Here is an 18,297-nt window from a genome sequence, read left to right as displayed (position 1 = left end):
TTCTTGTGTTTGTCTTTCTAAAAATGTCCATACAATGACCCTCGGAAGCAAAAAGTAATAAATGATGGATGTTAAATATACATGAACGCTAAACATCATTGTAGTGTAAGGTTTATCATTTAACGTCATGAGCTGGGATAGTTCCCCCGAAAATCTTTTACTCACCCATCTTTATGACTCTCTTTTAACACAAAAGAAGATATTTTGAAGAAAGTTGGTAACCGAACAGCACTGTGCCCCATTCACTTCTATTGTATGGACACAAAACCAATGCAAGTGAATGGGGGCCAGTTAACATTCTTCATAATATCTTCTTTTGTGAGAAAGTCATACAGGTTTGAAATGAGAAAAGGGTGAGTAAATGATGACAGAAGCTTCATTTTTGGGTGAACTATCACTCAGTCCTATTGTGACGCAGACCGCCGTGACCTCAAACACAAGCGTTCAAACTAACCTACAGTATTATCAACTCGTGAAACAGTTCTTTATTACATTTTCAGTTTATTTTCTTTATTATGGAGGTAAAAACAAAGGTACAGTTTTACATTAGGTCACTACTCGCCTCTTTCAAGTATCCAAACCCAAGCGTTTCCCGAAACAAACCTCATAAAGCATTCATTGGGGTGAAGCAAAAGCGTATCTGTTCCACAACAGCTTTACAAAAGTGGCATTGAAATTTAAGATGGTACAGAGCAGAGGGCGCATAAACGCATCACGCAATCAGACATCACCTTGATACAAGATATTAGAGAAATTATTTCATTCAATAAAAGGAACTCGGTGTTATTTTGTCCAGAAATTCTCCATTAAGTGGAATATATTCTGTCATCTTCCTCACTCGGAGCCTCTTGCGAGTTTCTCCGAGGACTGTTCATGATGTAGAAGTGATTCTGGGAAATCTCTCGACACAACATCATGTATTTGGTAGCTCTTCTAATGCGAGGCAGCACAAACGTGTGTGTAAATTCCTTTTTACTCAGGGCTGGCTTCGACTGGGTGGCCAGCACGCAGTTTATGAACATCAATGTGTAGTTGTAGCAATTGTGCGTTTCCTCGTGAAAGCTAAAAAGAACAGATGGATTACCAGCATGAACTTAAAATAGCATGATTTTTATTGTATTGCATAAACGTTTATTTAAAGTCCCCGTGAACCGGAAGTTGCGGTCGTTTTTACGACAGTGGGCAGGACTTTCATCTTTCTCTGCGATTTGATTGGATGTATAAAAACAGCCGTTGCATTTTGAAATGGCACTGGCAGCAGACTGGCAGTTGAAGGGGAGGAGTAATTTTGCTTCGCTAAATTAATAAATGTAAGTATACAGTAAACATTACATACAAAATAATAAATGAATAAATACTTCAATGCAAGGAAGAGCTGTATTTTGATGTTTGTGACAGTTAAAGATCACAGTGTCTTCTAGGCAACAACGGCCACTTCTGTTTCGCGTTAGTATGTCCCAGTGCGTGCATACAGTTTTGCTACGCACTAAAATGTATATACTTTTCCATAACAAAAACAGTACACACTTTAAGGGCATATAAGTAGGCGAATTGGGACGCAGCAAGAGAGTTGCGTCAACGGAAGTAAAAAATGTCACGCGTCACGTAATTCATGGTGTCTTCAGATCGTTCCAAGAAGTGATGTTTTCTCTTTAAATGCTTTATTTCTTTCATTTTTTTATTCCTTAAATGACTTGCGTCTTTAAATGGGTTAAAAGTTTACCTCAGTTGGTCTGTTTAATGTTACTTCACGCGTTACTAGTAACTTCCGGGTACTATTGAGAGCCTCCATGAACCGCCATTGTTGTGAAAAAACTGTTCCATTGGAGTCAACGGAGTTGACGCGACTCTCTCTCTCAATGGCCCTGCTCCGCCCGAGCCGTCTAACATGGATAGTCACTACAGGACGGAAGTGCAATTTGAACTAAAGATTATGAGGGAACACGATTCTTTAAAAGAGAATGACCCACATTGATAAACTATTTACAATAACCGCTGCAATATTTCATGAAAAAATAGGCATTGTAATTTTTTATTTCACTGGGACTTTAAAGCAAGCAGCATCTGTAAACACAGTGATGTACCGTACATGAGGCATCCGTCTGTTTACCTTTGCCATAGAGGATCCCACATCTGAGCGGAGGAGAACTTCTCCAGATACTCATCCCACTGACTGATCAGATTAAACATGTCCGGCTGAACCAGCGGGATGCAAATACAGCGCTCCCATCCCTGATGATCTCTATGGACACCCGTCCTGGTGTAATTGTAGACCACTCCTTCATTAAGAAAAAGAAATACATCTTACAGTCAAAATAAAGAACAATGTCACTTGATTGATGTGGAGTTTTTAACATATTGTGCAATACTGCAGGTCATATTCAGAGGTCATCATATTGATATTGAAATGTCCAAGCGGCTGGGGGAGACTGGGCCTCTATCTATCTTGTCACATGGGGCCTATATAATTATAACTGGATTTGAGTCCAGTTTAAAAAGATATGTTCCCCTTGGCAGCGGTTTGCTTTTCAGACTCAGAACTTATATTTTGAAACAGTTGTCTTAAAATGTTTATTATTTATTTATAAATATTCTGATATCAGGTTGGGTAGCAAGCAAACATCATACATCTGCACTGGCATCAGAGTCATTTTAGTTTGATATTTTGAATTAGCCATATACTGTATACGTGTATGTTCATTTTAGTTTAAGCCATTCTTGTGTGCTTTTTCAATACATTATCTCATTTGTTTTTATTTTTTTACTGCAATTATTAATCAACTGATTTTTTTATCAACTTAATCATATTTCAGTTTATTGCTGGGGCAACATTTCTCATTTTCATTCAGTTTTTAAGAAGTATTTAGGCATGATTTTTTTAATGTTATGCTAAAAAAATTACATGAATTAAGATTAATAAATCATGTAGAAATATTGTTCATTGTGTGTTCATGTTAACTAATGTTAGCAAATGAAACCTTATTGCAGTTGGTTCAAGTTGTCACATGTGTTTGTATCAGTTACGATTTTTTTTAAACTAGCAATGCTTTAATATTTTTGTATCTTAAATTGTGACTTTGTTGAAGTAGAGCCCTTAAAGACAACATAAACCGTGCAAAATGTGTGACAATTACCCCCGGTTCCCTCTACTGTGTAATATGAACACACCTTACTGTGAAATGACAAAAACAGCTCCGTACCATTTGTGTTCGTAACTCCTGTATGTAGATCAGAGTGGCCATCAAAGTCTCTGCAGGAAGAAAATAGCTGTAGATGTCACCTCAGTCCGTTAAACCTTTGCTTTGATAAGAATGAGAAGAACTTCTACAAGATGAAACCTGGTCCTACCTTAACACGCTGTCTTCAGTTGGTGCCACCAGAAAGGCACATGGGACTTTATGTCCATTGGAGAAAGGGTTTGGGATGCTGACCGGTGCTTCTTCAAGCCTCTTCCCACTGAAACGAACTCCACATTCAGGACATTCATCGGGAACAAAGCAACAAAAGATGTCCTTGTCACAGTGGTTGAATCTAATAATGCTCTTATCCATTGGGAGAGAACATAGAGAAGCAGCTGCGTGGCGTACGAGAGCTGCCCGGCCGGCATTAATGCCGCGGTCGAGAGAGACCAGCAATTGTGTTTCAATAGAGTGACGTTGATTGGAGTCGGATCTGGTTGCAGTTAACTCTAAACCTGTGGATCAGCTGGATCTGTTTGCACGCCAGCTTCTTTAATGTTCACCGATGCTCGCGTGCGTGTGGACAGAGCAGAGGATACGTCATGATGCTTGGAGCAGGACTGAATGAGACATGTGTGCATGCTTACCAATACAGACACCTGATTGTGCTTTATTTATTCAAGTTGAACAAGTAGTTGACACGGCATCTTTTATGTTGTTGGTTTAAATCCGACTGTTAAAGTATTTACAGGTTTACAAGCTGTCATGAGTAATTCAATCCCATCTGTCATGTGTAAATAACACCTCACACCACAGGCGTGGTTTCAGTCTACAACAGGCTTACTACTTCATAAACTTTTGCATAACCCATGAGTGTAGCGTTTTAAAAAACAACATGCGTCACGTGTGGTCCAGTTTGTAAAATCCGTGCTGTAATATTGTATGGTAGATTTTGATGTATGTGGACACAGTCTTCATTCTGGGTAATATGTAAGATCCTGTGAACTCGTCTCTGCTCAGAGACACTTTTCCATCCAGTGAGCGCATGCGGTTGATGAAGGTCAAAGCAAAACCGTAACAACAGGATCCAAATTCTCTCTCCTCGTCAAATCTGTTGTTAAAAAATATTTCGAATCTATTATTATTATTATCATTTTTAAAAACGACAATATTTTAGACATTATTATAGCCTAGTGTATAATCTTACATTTGAAAATCTGACATTTTTGTTAACTAAAACGATTAAAGCATTTCTGTTCATTTAAGTCAAATAAAATAAAGGGCTAAATATTAAAAAACTAAACTACTGTTGCCTTAGCAAAAAATGTCGAGGGACTAAAATATAACTGTACCTGGAAATGAATCAAATCTAAACATAAAAATGAACCAATACAGCAATATAATAAATAGATTTGATTTATTATTCCTGAAAGTAAATAGTAAAATTTCTACAAATGTTATTAAAATTCAACTAAAGCTATTCAAAACATTGCTAAAACTAGAGAAGAAAAGAACTTAAATAACTCTGTAATAAATTCTAAAGGATCCAAAAAGATTTTTTTACATTTCAACACAAAGTATTAATTCTGTATTAAGTCCAACTGAATATTTTGCTGCAACAACCTACCAGACATTTAAAGCAAATCTAAGTTTATTAAAACTTCTTTTATTCTCTAAACCTGTTTTATTCCCATGTATTTCATGTCATACATGAGCATTTCACTATAAATCCTCTGTCAGTTTGTTCTTAAATATTATTGTGTGTGCGTGCGTATGTTTGTTTGTGTGTTCTTGGTTCTAAACTACAATGAAACGACCAACAAGAATCCTTTGTAATGTTTTGGCTATAGGGCTGTACATATTTTTACACATTTCATTATGTATTGCATAAGGAGTATTGTTACCGTTCTGAAACCCATTCTGCGAGTACAGAAAACTCTTCTAGTTCTCTGTCCCATGATTCCCTCAGGTCATGTCTCCACGGTGGGACCAACTGTACACAGACACACTGTTCCCAACCCCGATCATCTCTCTGGACTCCTGACAGCGTGTAGTTATAAACCAGACCTGAAGGTGCACATTAACAAACTATAAACACAACAACATCCAACCAAAACAACAGATATTAGCCTATAGCATGTTAGGGTCATATTTTAACTTATAACCTAAAGTTGTGCACAATTATATATCTGCATAAACAAAATGTGTTAGTGTACAATTTTGATTTTCAGCATTGTGAAATAATTCTCTTATACAAAAAATACAATATAAAGCATATTTCTGTTGATCATCGTGAAATATGACATTATTTACATTATAATAGTTCATATAGGCTAATCACTTTTTGTCAATACCTTCTGAATTTGAGACTCCCACGTGTATTTCTGTGTCATGCCATTCTCTGGAGAAAACAAACGGAAAATATATAAATAACTACAGAAACAGGACCATCGTGTTATTATGACCTCAATTTATCATCATTAAACTCACCCCAGATATGATGGTCCGTGAACAGATCCTATCACAAAAGCACACGAGACTTGATGCGCGTTCATAAAAGGACAGGTGAGCGTCACAGGTGCGTCTAAAAGACCGAATGTCAGAGTTTGATGACAGATCGGACACTCGCTTCTGTCCACGTCATCAGTTTGCTGAGTAAAAGAATAAGGTGAACATGAAAAACTGTAAATGTCTCTTCCACAATGTCTGTATTTGATCACGGTTTGATCCATCGAGAGAGACAGGGTCGCGTTACCTGACCTCAGATCAGTTTCGGTTTCTCCTATTTCCCTGTTGACGTCACGTGATGCCTCAAAACTCTCCGTCTTATCACGGGATGTTTTTATTTTATCGAAAAATATCCACTAATTATAGAATCCAGGCTTGTCAATGTCGTTTCGATTATTTTTTTTTAAATATTACCCAATATACGACTGTGATTAGTAAGCGGACAAACAAGTCGGTAAAGTCATTAACAACCAAAGTTATTACAAAATACTTAAAACAGAAAATGTTCATTATTTAGCCGATTTAGATCGATCGTACCTGTCCATTTAAACCATTTCCGGACGGCTAAGCCCCGCCCATTGGAGTACATGACAAACCCATGCATTTCATGTTTTTTCGTGTATCCTTTTAATTTTAATTTGTATGGTTTTATAATTTCTTCTTTGGTAGCCTGGCTCCTTTAAATCTACCTATACGCGTTTAAGATTAAACTTCAAATAAAAATCCACACATACTGAGCCACAGCTGCTTCCAGGTTAGCGTCTAAACTTTCCATTAAGATTTATTTAAGATATTACCATTTACATATTTCACACACACCATTCCTAAGACTTTTTTATTGAATTATAGCAAATTTACAAAACAAATTGGCATATACTTTACATTAAAAAACATCGGGTTTTAAAGGGGCTTAGACACAAAAACATAATACAACAAAAATACAGACAATAAATAAATAAACAAAAATAAAATAAAATAAAGACTTCATTCTTTTAACCATCCACATTATTAAATATAAAACATACATAGGGGCCCAGATAGCACAATCCATCTGGTTTACGTCTATTTGACGTCTGTATCTGCAAGACATCTTAAATACATAGTTTGCTCATCTGCAATACGTCTCGGAGACGTCTGAACGTCTGTAATACGTCTGCTAAAGATCTGGAGATCTGCTGCTTAAAAGCATCTGCTAAACATCTTAGAAAGAGCTGTTGTACACCCATTCTAAATCATAAACATCTTACAGACATCTTCTAGATGTCTGTATGACGTCTGACAGCAGACATCTCCGAGACGTATTGCAGATGAGCAAACGATGTATTGTAGATGTCTTGCAGATGTAAATGCAGACGTCAAATAGACGTAAACCAGATGTATGTGTGCTATCAGGGGGAAGATATCATAATAAATTATATTTATCAAATAGATCTAATAGGATTCCAGATTTTTATTTTTTGTTTTCGACAGTGTTTTAGGTATTGTCTTAAATAAGTTTTAAATACTACAAACGGGGGGGGGGGGGGTTGTTCCTAAAACGTATTTATAATGAAATATCATGTTGTGAACGTCATTTAAAGCGCCAGCAAAAGATGCGGAACCAGTCAGCAGAGCAGCGTGTCCGCGATCTAGCCGGAGTTGTTTTCCGGTTGCACAGAACCGTGGAGACCGAACAAAAATATAAAAAATCGGTCTACGGAAAAAAAATGTCAACGAAACAAGTGACCTGCAGGTAAAGATAAACACGAACATGTCGTTACATAGAAATGAACGCATCGCTGTATTAATAATGCGAGTGATAGTGTCAACATTACTTTGACGAGAGAAAATGGTGCTGCTGCACTGACGCATGTGTGACTGCAGATCTCAGACGTTTACACACAACTGCTTAACATACATTTATTTAACATAGATATTTGAGTGGTATAAGCGCGAGTGGTTGAAATCTTTGCTTTTGAAGGTCTGTGCCACGAACAGTCCATTAAGATGTTTGATTCACGTGTCATTGCTTGACTGATGTTTTCTGTAGATATTTCCTCCATGGTGTTTGTCGAGAGGGCAGCAGATGCATGTTCTCTCATGATCTGACCACAAGCAAACCTTCAACTATCTGTAAATACTATCAGAGAGGAGTTTGTGCTTATGGAGACAGATGCAGGTGAGAGATCTCTTCTGAAACTCTATTCTTATGGGTCTGATCATGACTCTGAGCAGGTTGTGGTATAATGTGTGATGTCTGACTTTTGTAAAGGCACCATTATAAGCTTTCCTCCAGCAGTTCCTCTAGCTCAAAAGTCCCCCACACACCATATATTGATAATATGTGATACGTGGTGGTTAAGGAAAGCTTACCATGTCTTTTTTATAGATATGACCACATCAAACCATCTGGCCGTGGCAGCGGCCCACCGGTAGACAACACTACCAGAGCCAGCACGGCGGGAGCGTCAGTGCCAGAACCCGGACCACCATCAAACTTGACGAAACATGTCAAGAAACCCCTAGTGTTGAGAGACAAAGGTTTCTGAATAGCATTTTGATTTCTACACAAACGTAATGAATTATGATATTAGAAGGTAATGTCAATGAAACCGTAGCTCTGTTTTATTATGTACGTTACACGTATTTGTGTGTCTTTAGTCTTATGTCATTTCATTTATTTCTTTATGTTTCGTGTACAATTGTTTATTCCTGTGATAGCTCTGGGTTGTGACAGCAGAGGTCAGGCATACAGCGGAGGAGAAAGCACAGAGTGCTGGGACTACAGAGACGACAGCGCTCACGGCAAGCCGCACACTTACCTGGACGCCATCCGCTCGGGTTTGGAGAGTTCAGCCTCTGCCAGCGCTTATCCAGACGTGAGCCAGCAGCCTCAGCTCTGCCCGTACATGGCGGCGGGCCAGTGTCACTATGGAGATAGCTGCCCGTATCTGCACGGCGACATGTGCGAAATATGTCGCCTGCATGTTCTGCATCCACACGACCCTGAGCAAAGGGCAGCGCATGAAAAGGTGACCGTACCTTGTTTCATTTTCTGTTACTTTCCAGATGGTGATCGCTGTGCAACAGCTCAACAGAGAAATATTGTTTAGTGATGGTGACTGTCATTGTTTTTAGATGTGTATGATGGCCTTTGAGATGGACATGGAGAAAGCGTTCGCGGTCCAGCACAGTCAGGACAAGCAGTGCACCATCTGTATGGAGGTGGTGTATGAGAAAGCGTCTCCATCAGAGCGACGCTTCGGCATTCTTTCCAGCTGCTGTCACACGTACTGTTTGAGCTGCATCCGTCAGTGGCGCTGCGTCGAGCAGTTCACAAATCAGATCCGCAAGTGAGTCAAATCCTCATCTGTATTAGGGCGATTCTCAGGAAATTTTGATTTCAAGATTTCTTAAAAACACTCATCAACAAGTTTCCTTTTGCTTCATTAGGTATGACATGTTTATAAATATTCCTTATAAAACTTTTCCTGACAGTTCAACACAGTTTTGAACATTTTTTACAAAAAAGGCCTTAAAGGGATATTTCACAGGCAAAACCAAATTTCCCCATGTTTTACTCACCCTCAAGGCATCCTCACTGAATATGACTTTCTTCTTGAAGAATAATGCAGTCGGAGTTATATTACCACGTATCGTTTTCTTCCAAGCGGTAGAATGGGAGTGAATAGGGGGCAATTTTTTGAAGCTCCAAAAAGTGAAACCATCGATCAAAGAACGGCTCAACACTCAACTCAACTCAACTTTATTTATAAAGCGCTTTTACAATTTTCATTGTTACAAAGCAGCTGTACATGAGACATATTGACTATAAGCAAAATAATTAAAGTTGTACCTGCAAAAACAAGAAAAGGTTGAAAACACAGAAGACAGACATACCCACATACAAAACACTCCACACACACAATATGCACACGTACTAACACACATAGACATAGAGACACACACACACACACGGATGCGCACGCACACACACACAACACACACACACGCACGTACACAGACAAGTACGCACACACACACACACACACACACACACACACACACACACACACACACACACACACACACACACGCTCAGTGAGAGCACACATTTAGGATAAAGGAGAGAGAAGCACAGGTCAAATATAACAGACTATAAATTCCTATATGCAATATTAATTAAGTAAAACTTTAAAATTCTAAAGCAGCCCCCCCGGTCAGGCAGATAGTGCAAAAACAGTATGCAAACGGTGGCGAGGAACCCAAAACTCTAATCGAGAAAAAAAACCTCAGGAGAACCCAGGCCCAACCAGGGGATTCCAGTTCCCCTCTGGCAAAAGCTGCTGCCTCTGCACAAGCTCCAGAGAACTTGCACAACAAGGCTAAATAAAATAAATAAACTTAATAATAAAATAAATTGTAGTTTAAGATTATCATTAATAATCTAATAGCATTTGAAGTTTTGTGGTGAAGACATGTCAAGAGACCGCGTCCTTCTTTATCCAGCTCTATCATCTCAGCTCTTGTCAGGTCCCCACTTCCCATTCTCCACTCTACCATCAGGTCAGGCCATGAACTGCATCCTGCTCGCTGTGGTAACCTTGGAACAATGAGACAAGACTGGCTGAGAGTAGAGTACTGTTCTGTACTCTTTGATGCAACAAGTACATCAGTTGTGTTTTTGGTTCCGGTTGATCTAACTAATGCAGCCTAAACCCTCTGAAGATTTATATTATGGAAGAGTAGTGTATGCAAGATTAAAAAGATGCGTCTTTAGTCTAGATTTAAACTGACAGAGTGTGTCTGCCTCCCGGACAGTGCAGGGAAGACTATTCCAAAGTTTAGGCGCTAGATAGGAAAAGGATCTACCACCTGCACTTGATTTTGAAATTCTAGGTATTACCAACTGACAGGACGCCTGAGAGCGTAATGCACGTGAAGGACTGTAATACAAAAGGAGTTCATTCAAGTACTGAGGAGCTAAACCATGTAAGGCTTTATAGGTAATAAGCAAGATTTTAAAGTTAACGCGATGCTTTATAGGTAACCAGTGCAAGGTTGACAGAACCGGGCTAATATGTTCATACTTTTTTGTACGTGTAAGAACTCGAGCTGCCGCGTTTTGGACCAATTGGAGTTTTTGTAATAAGCCTGCAGGGCAACCACCTAACAGTGCATTACAGTAATCTAGTCTTGATGTCATGAATGCATGAATTAACTTCTCTGCATCTGAGATTGACAGCATATGACGTAGTTTAGATATATTCTTAAAATGGAAAAACGCAATTTTACAGGTGTTGGCGACGTGGCTCTCAAATGACAGATTACTATCGAATAGAACGCCAAGATTCTTTGCTGACGACGAGGGTTTTATGGAACATCCGTCAATAGTTAAACAGTATTCTTGGTTGTTACTTATAGCAGTTTTCGGTCCAATAAGTAACACTTCCGTTTTGTCCGAGTTCAGTAATAAAAAGTTGTTACTCATCCAGTTTTTTATATCGACTATGCATTCCATTATTCGATGGAACTGCTGTGTTTCATGAGGCTTCGAGGAAATATAAAGTTGAGTATCATCAGCATAACAGTGAAAGCTAACTCCGTGTCGCTTTATTATATCTCCTAGAGGTAGCATGTATAATGCGAAGAGCAGAGGCCCTAAGACTGAGCCCTGTGGTACACCGTACTGGACTTGCGATTTGCGTGACACCTCATTGTTTATTGCTACAAATTGAAAACGGTCGGATAAATAAGATTTAAACCATTTCAAAGCTATTCCCTTAATGCCGACATAATTTTCGAGTCTATGTAGGAGTGTGCTGTGGTCAATGGTATCGAATGCAGCACTAAGGTCTAGCAGCACCAATAACGAGATACAACCTCGGTCAGACGCCAATAGCAGATCATTTGTAACTCTGATCAAAGCAGTCTCTGTACTGTGACATGCTCTAAATCCAGACTGGAATTCTTCATTGATGTCATTCCTTTGGAGGAAGGAGCATAATTGAGTTGAAACTACTTTTTCCAGAACTTTAGATATGAAAGGTAGATTCGATATAGGCCTGTAGTTCCTTAGTTCTCTAGGGTCGAGTTGGGGTTTTTTGACAAGGGGCCTTATAACAGCCACCTTATATGCTTTAGGCACATGTCCTAATGTCAGAGATGAGTTAATAATACCAAGAAGAGGATCTATAATTTCTGGGAGCATCTCTTTCAGTAGATTTGTAGGTATAGGGTCTAGTATGCATGTTGTTGATTTAGATGATCTAATAATTTTAGACAGCTCATCTTGATCTACGGTATAAAATAATTGCATTTTCTCCTTAAGGGCGCTGTAGTTAGTTTGTTCAGCGGGTTTCACTTCTGATTGCATTGTTATAATTTTTTCTCTAATATCTTGGATTTTATATGTGAAGTAGTTCATAAATTCATCACTGCTATGCTGATATACAGGATCAGAAGTCACTGACGATTTATTTTTTGTTAATTTAGCCACCGTGTTAAATAAAAACCTAGGGTTGTGCTGGTTTTCTTCTATTAGTGATGAAAAGTAGGCGGATCTAGAAGTTATTAGGGCTTTCCTGTATTTTCGAATACTATCCTTCCATGCTGTACGAAATACCTCTAATTTAGTTTTCTTAAAGTTGCGCTCCATTTTTCGGGCCGCTTTCTTTAGAGCCTGAGTGTGTTCATTATACCACGGTGTGGGGCTGCCATTTTTAATCTTCTTTAAACGTAGTGGAGCAACTTTGTCTAGCGTTACCGAGAAGGTGGAATTAAAATTTTCAGTGGTAATGTCAAGATCTTCAACGTTATTTCTCATGATTTGAGACAATTCGGGCAGATTATCGAGAAACGCATCTTTGGTAGTTGAAGTTATTGTTCTACCATATTTGTAACAATGAGTTTTATTTGCAGCCGTAGGCCAGTGAAGCAAACATAATACCAGATAATGATCCGAAATGTCTTCACTCTGCTGAAGGATTTTAACGTCGTCCACATTTATACCGTAAGACAGTATTAAATCTAAAGTATGATTACGAAGGTGAGTGGGTCCTGACACATGTTGACTAATGCCCATGGAGTTAAGAGTGTCTTTGAAAGCCATTCCTAAGGCATCTGTAACGTTATCTACGTGGATGTTAAAGTCACCAACGACAAGGAGTCTATCTGCGGCCAGTACTAGTTCTGATAAGAACCCACCAAATTCTTTAATAAAATCTGTGTGGTGCCCTGGAGGCCTATATACAATAGCTAGAATCAATTTAAAAAGTGTTTTATCTTTAGTATTAGGTGTTGAAACATGAAGAACCATGACTTCAAAAGAATTATATTTAGAGTTCGACTTCTGGGAAATGCTAAGAGAGTTATTGTAAAGTGCTGCGACACCTCCCCCTCTGCCTTTTAGACGAGGCTCGTGTTTATAATAATAATCTTGGGGGACAGATTCATTTAAAGCAATATAATCATCTGGTTTTAGCCATGTTTCTGTCAAACAGAGCATGTCTATTTTATGATCTGTTATCATATCGTTAACAAAAAGTGCTTTATTAGAGAGAGATCTAATATTTAGCAATCCGAGTCGTAACAGTTGATTATCTGTATTTTGTTCATGTTTAGTTTGTTTAACGTTTATTAAATTACTTTCAAGAGGTTTACGCATTATTTTATGTTTGCTAATCCGGGGGACAGACACAGTCTCTATTTTGTGATGTTTGGGAGAACGGATTACTACATGTTGTACATTTTGTGTATTCTGCGACGTGAGACGGCAAGCAGACAGTTGGTTAAGCCATACTGTCTGCTCCCTGACCTGGGCCCCAGCGAGTCAAGTTTTAGCATTAGCATTAAGACTTTTTGCCATATTTCTAGACAGGATGGAAATCCCAGCCCAGGAGGGATGGAGACCATCTCGTTTCAACAGGTCAGGTCTGCCCTCAAAACTCTTCCAGTTATTTATAAAAACTATATCATTCTGCAGGCACCACTCAGACAACCAGCCATTTAGTGATGATAATCTGCTATAAATCTCATCACCACGATAAGCATTGAGGGGGCCAGAGAATATTACAGTGTCTGACATCATGCTTGCGAGCTCACACACCTCTTTAATGTTATCTTTTGTGATCTCCGATTGACGGAGTCGAACATCATTTGTGCCGACGTGAATGACAATCTTACTGAATTTACGATTAGCCTTAGCCAGCACATTTAAATTTGACTTGATGTCAGGCGCTCTGGCTCCCGGTAAACATTGGACTATGGTGGCTGGTGCCTCTATGTTAACGTTCCGAACAATAGAATCACCGATAACTAGGGCACTTTCAGCAGGTTTCTCAGTCGGTGCGTCACTGAGCGGGGCAAACCTGTTCGAGACTGTAATCGGAACGGTCGAGTGATGTTTTGTCCTGCGACTACGCCGTCTCACAGTCACGAAGTTTCCCAGCTGCGGGGGATTTTCAACCGGAACCGAGCTGTGTGCGCTAATGTTGCTCGCATCCAAAGTGTTTTCTATCGTCGTTAAACTCTTACTATCCTCAGATAAAGATTGGATGCGAGACTCTAATTCTAAGATCTTCTCTGTCAGCCTAACTATTTCCCTGCATTTATCGCATATAAAGCCCTCGCAGCTGACAGAGAAGGCTAAGCTAAACATATGACATGAGGTGCAAGTAACAATAATAGGAATAGAAGCCATAACTCACCGGATTTGAAGTGCAATTCCAACTTACCAAGGTTGCTCGATGGATCGTAGTATACTCGCTTAAAAAGAGAAACAGTTAGCACACAAGACAAACCAGAGGCAAGATGATATTCCACAGTGTGAACAGAAAGCAAGCTAACACGCTATTGCTATGCTAACGGCGTTAAGTTAACTATCACTTTTGGTTTAGACTCTTCCAAGTAAATAACAGGAACAGGGTTATTGAGATATCAGGATAAGTTAGCAACGACAATAACAATTAACGATAATAAAATACACTAATATTAGAGCGAAGTGGTAAGCGCACTGATACAAACAAGCCGCCGGCAGCGATGCAGGAGTTTAACACGGCTCTGTGGTCTTAACAAAGGTCTTCTGAAGCCAATCTATGCGTTTGTTGGAAAAACAAGCCAAACGGAAGCTAGACATTAAGTTAATAGCATTGTCAATATGGATATTTCTCTTAAACAAACGCATCGATTGGCTTCAGAAGACCTTTGTTAAGACCATGGAGCCGTGTCGAGCAGTTCTTTGATCAATGGATGCACTTTTTGGAGCTTCAAAAAGTCGACGCCCATTCACACCCAGTCTACCGCTTGTAAGTAAAATGATACGTGGTATTATAACTCTGACTGGATTATTCTTCAAGAAGAAAGTCATAGTCAGTCAGAGTGAGTAAAATAAATTTAGTTTTGCCTCTAAAATATCACTTTTAAAATTGTCGTTACCGTAACCATTTCAAACGGACAATCTCATAGCACATTTGTTTAAAAAAAACAAAGCCATGATGCCTAAGCAAGTTTTTATTAATCATGCACATAAAGACATTAATAAAGTATATTTCCATAGAAAATTTTACATGAAACTTTTTTTAAATGCTGAAAACTATCTGTAACGGTAATGAGAATATAAAAAGTCGTGTACACAGCGTGACAAGAGAATTTTAAGCTTTTTACTAGAAAAATCGAAAGTAATCTGTTAACCTGTAAGCCATTTGAAAGGTACTGGCAGATGTGTTTCTAAGCATAAAATAAACTTAACTTAAAACTTAATGTAAATATATTTGTATGTGTTTAAAAAGTCCTTTAAAAATGTTACGGAGGATGAGAATATCAGTCATGGATACTTATGTTTTCCACTATTTCTTTATTTTTATTATACATGAATATTCTGTCAATTCTTTGTCATTTGAGAACATCTAGAAGAACATCCGATTGCTTTTTTTTCAGTATATTTAAATTTAAATTACAACATATAATGCGATCAGACAAATCAGGATGTGTTACGGTAATGAAAATGTCTGCAGGAAACACAATAAAAGACTTAAATAATGCATTACTATGTTATCCTGATGCTTTGTGCAATGTAGAGAACACAATTATGTTATTATTATGATCATTTTTTTGTGTTACTAAATTATATTGTATAACTAAACTGTTTACTGCCATTTTGTTTCAGTGGTTTCGGAAAAATTACCCTTTTAATTTTACATTTTGTGTCCTGCAAAACAGACATTTCATAAGTTTGTGCAGTATTCTTTGCTGATGCTTGATCATGTATGCACTCCATGATGACACAGAAACCAAACAGCAATGCTGTCTCTTACATACAAACATTATTGTTCATCATTCAGCAGATGCTTTTATTCTAAGAAACGTATACAAATATACAGTACAAAGTTATTTATCTTAAGGAGGGAATCATATTTTTTTAATGGCATGGGTTCAACAGTCTTGGTCAAGTGCTACGCTTGTACACATTTCTTGAATATATAATTATATATTGTGATGGACTGCTGTTTGGGAAACACATTCCACTGGTGAGGTACAGTGTAAGTGATGTTTTGATGGCATCATGAAGGTGTGTAAATGTAAATCATGTATTTATGCAGAGCTGGGTAGAGTTGCTGAAAACTTGACCCAAGTAACAGGTAATATAGAAATAATTAGTCAAGTAGAAGTAAACGTAAAACTCGTTAGTGAAACAGTACAGATGGTTTTTGGCCGCAAAGAATTGACTCAAATGACTCAAATTGTCATTATAAATACAGTCAAGCGATTTTCTTACGTCACTCAAAATAAATGAACAGAGTAAATGTAGCATCATGTAATGTAAAACTATGATGCATTATGTTCTTACTATTGTCTTTTTTGCTTTTGAGGAAAATGTAACGGTTTGACATGAAAAGCGGTGTGTGTGCAGGTCTTGTCCAGAGTGCCGTGTGGTTTCTGAGTTTGTCATACCCAGTATGTACTGGGTGGAGGATCAGGACGAGAAGAATCGGCTCATTGAGGAGTTCAAGTCTGGGGTCAGGTGTGTTTCAAAGACATTTTCAGTTTGCAAACATAATTTTGCTACCGGATTTACAAAAATACTTGCAAGTACCAGTGAAGAATCTTTCAACTTTCAGTCCTGGTTAAAGCGACAAGCTTCAAGAAAATAAATTCCTGACCAGTTCTGTTTGGTCAAACCGGGTAGCCCCACCCACTACAAAATCTCATTGGTGCAGGATCTCACTTCACTATAACTACACATAAAACGTTGAGCTGTGCAGTTCACTTTAAAGACGAGCTGCGTAGCTGAAACAGAAATAAATAGAAAACCAAAGGTTAAATGTTGGGAGTCATCCCATAGTGCTACCTGACTGTCAGCTGCCTTTCATCTGCACTGAGACCAATAGTCAAACTCTTTAGATGTTATTCTGTTTTCATCTATTTATACATTCATCTATTTTATTAGCAGATTTATTTAAAGCGGCAAATTGAATCTTGTTTTTAGGTTTTGTCAGTATGTAATGTGTCGTGTAATATATTCTGACATGTGTCTTGCAGTAAGAAGCCGTGTAAATACTTTGATCACGGTAGAGGAACGTGTCCATTTGGAGGAAAGTGTTTCTACATGCACGCCTACGCCGATGGGACACTGGCAGAACCCGACAAACCACGCAAACAGCTCAGCGCTGAGGGCAGCGTCCGGGTAAACACACACACACACACCTCATGTGCCCATAAATACACTTAGACAATACCTTGACTGTGATTGGTTGAGTGTGAAGTAATGCACTGGCCCATTTTGTCTTCAGTTTCTTAATTCGGTGCGTCTGTGGGACTTCATAGAGGAGCGTGAGCACCGCGGTGTACCTCAGCATGAGGATGAGGTGAATGAACTGGGTGAACTGTTCATGCAGCTGTCAGGAGCCGGAGACGAGAGCGCCTCTTCAGCATCACATTGATTGCATCACACACAAACACGGATGCTCTTAGGTACCGGGTTCAATACCCAGGCAATAAAAATTTGTTTGCAGGTTAACTTTCACGTTTACATTCGAGATGGTTTCCTAAGAAAACATTTTTCCAAGTGGTTGGTTCTTGTGCAAAAGCATATACTACATGAGTATATAACAAATATAAAGCACCTGTATCATGTCTGTAGGCTGCTATATTCTGCATAAGGATTGAATAGATTGTTTTATTTAATGCCCAAAGATGATTGTATGCTCAAAATGGAACTAAAAATTGGTTTGGCACATTTTACAAGCACTTGAGAAGTATATGAAGTTTAATAAAGAAATATTGTAATAGTGAAAAAAAAGTAACTGTTGCACTTTGTTCATATAAAATGTATACATAACTTTATTACTTTTGGGCAACAGGCAATATATTACTGTGATTTAACAAACACTTTGTAACTGTTTATTCATTGCAGACAAATGGATATATCTATATTTTTAGGGCCGTTTGGGTATAGATGATTCATTTTGGAGCTAATGTAATACTGAATTTCACTCCTCTGGTTTACTCTTGAACCTGATCTCATATGAGTTATATATTCTGTTTTATGAATTGTATTGTTGAGTGACACTGGACCGAGTGTATTAAACAGTTTAGTGTTGAAGTGTCTTGTACTTCATAGTAAATGTGTACA

General features: G+C 38.4%; 3 protein-coding genes across 3 annotated transcripts; 1 reads left to right on the top strand and 2 right to left on the bottom strand.

The window, feature by feature from the left end:
- Positions 1-806: 806 nt before the first annotated feature.
- On the bottom strand, positions 807-3,570 carry mkrn2os.2 (MKRN2 opposite strand, tandem duplicate 2). Its single transcript, XM_057362352.1, has 4 exons — positions 3,349-3,570; positions 3,201-3,250; positions 2,111-2,279; positions 807-1,062 (listed from the first exon to the last, which is right to left on the bottom strand). Exons 1-4 carry the CDS (start codon positions 3,549-3,551, stop codon positions 807-809), a joined length of 678 nt encoding a protein of 225 aa, XP_057218335.1. The 5' UTR covers positions 3,552-3,570.
- A 502-nt stretch (positions 3,571-4,072) lies between these two features.
- Positions 4,073-6,238, bottom strand: mkrn2os.1 (MKRN2 opposite strand, tandem duplicate 1). The gene is made up of 4 exons (XM_057362353.1): positions 5,670-6,238; positions 5,534-5,580; positions 5,084-5,246; positions 4,073-4,290 (listed from the first exon to the last, which is right to left on the bottom strand). The coding sequence occupies exons 1-4, from the start codon at positions 5,909-5,911 to the stop codon at positions 4,080-4,082; spliced, it is 663 nt and encodes a 220-aa protein (XP_057218336.1). The 5' UTR covers positions 5,912-6,238; the 3' UTR covers positions 4,073-4,079.
- Positions 6,239-7,299: 1,061 nt separating this feature from the next.
- mkrn2 (makorin, ring finger protein, 2) lies at positions 7,300-18,261 on the top strand. Its single transcript, XM_057362631.1, has 8 exons — positions 7,300-7,419; positions 7,717-7,845; positions 8,056-8,207; positions 8,388-8,698; positions 8,805-9,019; positions 16,576-16,686; positions 17,205-17,349; positions 17,456-18,261. The coding sequence occupies exons 1-8, from the start codon at positions 7,394-7,396 to the stop codon at positions 17,603-17,605; spliced, it is 1,239 nt and encodes a 412-aa protein (XP_057218614.1). The 5' UTR covers positions 7,300-7,393; the 3' UTR covers positions 17,606-18,261.
- Positions 18,262-18,297: the final 36 nt, after the last annotated feature.

This window comes from Triplophysa rosa, linkage group LG20, assembly GCF_024868665.1.
Source record: "Triplophysa rosa linkage group LG20, Trosa_1v2, whole genome shotgun sequence".
In the NCBI taxonomy this organism is placed as follows: domain Eukaryota; kingdom Metazoa; phylum Chordata; class Actinopteri; order Cypriniformes; family Nemacheilidae; genus Triplophysa; species Triplophysa rosa.
Note: the sequence above shows the minus strand (reverse complement) of the source record. Positions and strands in the feature narration are given on the sequence as shown.

Coding starts and splice junctions, on each gene's coding strand:
- mkrn2os.1 (XM_057362353.1), bottom strand. CDS start 5,911: ATGGATCAAACCGTGATCAAATACAGACATTGTGGAAGAGACATTTAC. Junction 5,581..5,669: donor CACGGACCATCATATCTGGG/GTGAGTTTAATG, acceptor TGTTTTCTCCAG/AGAATGGCATGACACAGAAA. Junction 5,247..5,533: donor GGGAGTCTCAAATTCAGAAG/GTATTGACAAAA, acceptor GTGCACCTTCAG/GTCTGGTTTATAACTACACG.
- mkrn2 (XM_057362631.1), top strand. CDS start 7,394: ATGTCAACGAAACAAGTGACCTGCAG. Junction 7,846..8,055: donor GCTTATGGAGACAGATGCAG/GTGAGAGATCTC, acceptor TCTTTTTTATAG/ATATGACCACATCAAACCAT. Junction 8,208..8,387: donor CCTAGTGTTGAGAGACAAAG/GTTTCTGAATAG, acceptor TTCCTGTGATAG/CTCTGGGTTGTGACAGCAGA.
- mkrn2os.2 (XM_057362352.1), bottom strand. CDS start 3,551: ATGGATAAGAGCATTATTAGATTCAACCACTGTGACAAGGACATCTTT. Junction 3,251..3,348: donor ACTGAAGACAGCGTGTTAAG/GTAGGACCAGGT, acceptor TTCTTCCTGCAG/AGACTTTGATGGCCACTCTG. Junction 2,280..3,200: donor AGGAGTTACGAACACAAATG/GTACGGAGCTGT, acceptor TTCTTAATGAAG/GAGTGGTCTACAATTACACC.